At 42.0% G+C, this 1,853-nt stretch overlaps 1 protein-coding gene across 1 annotated transcript; it reads left to right on the top strand.

The window, feature by feature from the left end:
- Positions 1 to 5: 5 nt before the first annotated feature.
- On the top strand, positions 6 to 1,476 carry LOC110035285 (pentatricopeptide repeat-containing protein At4g32430, mitochondrial-like; the record flags this gene model as incomplete). The annotated part of the gene is made up of 1 exon (XM_020739516.1): positions 6 to 1,476. A coding segment is annotated over one exon (1,188 nt), but the record flags the coding sequence as incomplete, so codon positions are not given.
- Positions 1,477 to 1,853: the final 377 nt, after the last annotated feature.

Raw genomic sequence — 1,853 nt, forward strand, 5'->3', positions numbered from 1 at the left:
TGGATGGCGTGCAGCCTAATGATGTAACTTTAGTTGTTTTAGCCAATTCTGTATCGCCCAAACATGTGCTTCAGGAGGGTGAAATGATTCATGGTGTCTGCTTCAAAACCAGATTTTTTACCAATGTATATGTTTCAAACACCCTGATAACAATGTACGCAAAGTTATCCTCCATGGGAGCGGCAAGAAAGATCTTCGAAGAGATGGAGGACAAGGAAACAGTGAGCTGGAATTCTTTGATATCCGGCTATGCCCAGAACGGGCTTTGTGAAGAAGCTCTACGAGCGTTCTCCTCAGCTATCCTGTACTGTGTGCCAAACCATTATACATTTGCCAGCGTTATCAGTGCAGTTACTTCTGCGCAAACAATTTACTTAACTTATGGTCAGAGATGCCATTGCCGGATCCTTAAGCTGGGCCTCAGCACTAATGAGCATGTGGCTGGCACCCTCATTGACATGTATGCGAAGCGAGGCAGCATCGGCGAATCCTTGATGGCTTTTGGCGAAACAGTCAACAGGAGCTTGATCAGCTGGACTGCAATAATTTCAGCACATGCCAAGCATGGAAGTTTTGAGATTGTCATGAAACTGTTTGGGGAAATGCTGAGCTCCAATCTTCAGCCTGATCATATAACCTTCCTGGCAGTTCTTACAGCTTGTTGCTGCAGGGGTATAGTTAGTGTGGGACAGAAGGTTTTTGATATGATGGTGAATCAATTCAAGCTCGATCCATGGCCGGAGCATTATGCTTGTATGGTTGATATGCTGGGAAAAGCTGGGAAGTTAATGGAGGCTGAAGAATTTCTGGGGAAGATACCCAACGGGCCTGGTGTTTCAGCATTGCAGAGCTTGCTGGGGGCATGTAGGCTTCATGGAGATATGGAGATGGGAAAGAGAGTGGCAGACGCTTTAATGGAGATGGAGCCATTAGAGTCGGGGGCTTACGTGCTCATGTCGAACATATATGCTGATGCAGGGGAGTGGGAAAATGCAGCGAGTGTGCGGAGATGGATGAGGAACAGAGGGGTGAAGAAGGAGGTGGGCTTTAGTTGGGTGGATGTTAGAACTGGGAATTCTTCACACATGCATAAGTTCTCTTCAGATGATAATACTCATCCACTGACAGAGGAGATTTATGGGGTTACAGAGAGTTTAGGAATGGAGATGAGATTACTGGAACAAGAGGTGTAAAGTTTTACAGGCAGCTAAGTTAAAAATTAATTGTTAAGAGAGTATATTGAATTTGGGTCTCCTACTTGAAGAGAAGATTCTGTACCAACTTCTTCATAGACCTTGTGCACGGATTCCGTCACTTTTGGGCTTTACCATCATCATAGTTACAAGTTTCATTAGCTAGTTTTCTTTACTCGGACCCCTCACTTGAATATTGGTGTCAACATGTACACATGACCACAATGCACAACCTCTAAAAAAAACCGCAACTTTATTTGCCCCCCTCATTAGGACAAATACTGTTCATGTCCGAATAGTCAATCACCAGCGGTCACGTCGCCCGCCGATGACGTGTATGGCGATGCGGTCACCGGTGATCGGTTGCTGATGACATGTATGGCGACATGTCCACTGGTGATTGACTGTTCGAACGGAATATTTTCTCCTCTCATTTGCTGTGTTATTCATGAAGTTTATCACGATACTTTTATATAAAAAAAATTTCACGAGTAGCAAAAAAATTTATCAACATTTACAAAAAAAAGAAAAAATCATTTTTGAACAATCAATTTGATTGTGAAATTTTATGAAAGAAAAAATTCTCTCATCAACATAAGAATGAAAAATATATATTTTTCAAAATTCTAAAAAATAAAATTTCTTGATATTTTTTTTTTT

The sequence above is a fragment of the Phalaenopsis equestris genome, unplaced genomic scaffold (assembly GCF_001263595.1).
Source record: "Phalaenopsis equestris unplaced genomic scaffold, ASM126359v1 Scaffold197136, whole genome shotgun sequence".
NCBI classification, from domain to species: domain Eukaryota; kingdom Viridiplantae; phylum Streptophyta; class Magnoliopsida; order Asparagales; family Orchidaceae; genus Phalaenopsis; species Phalaenopsis equestris.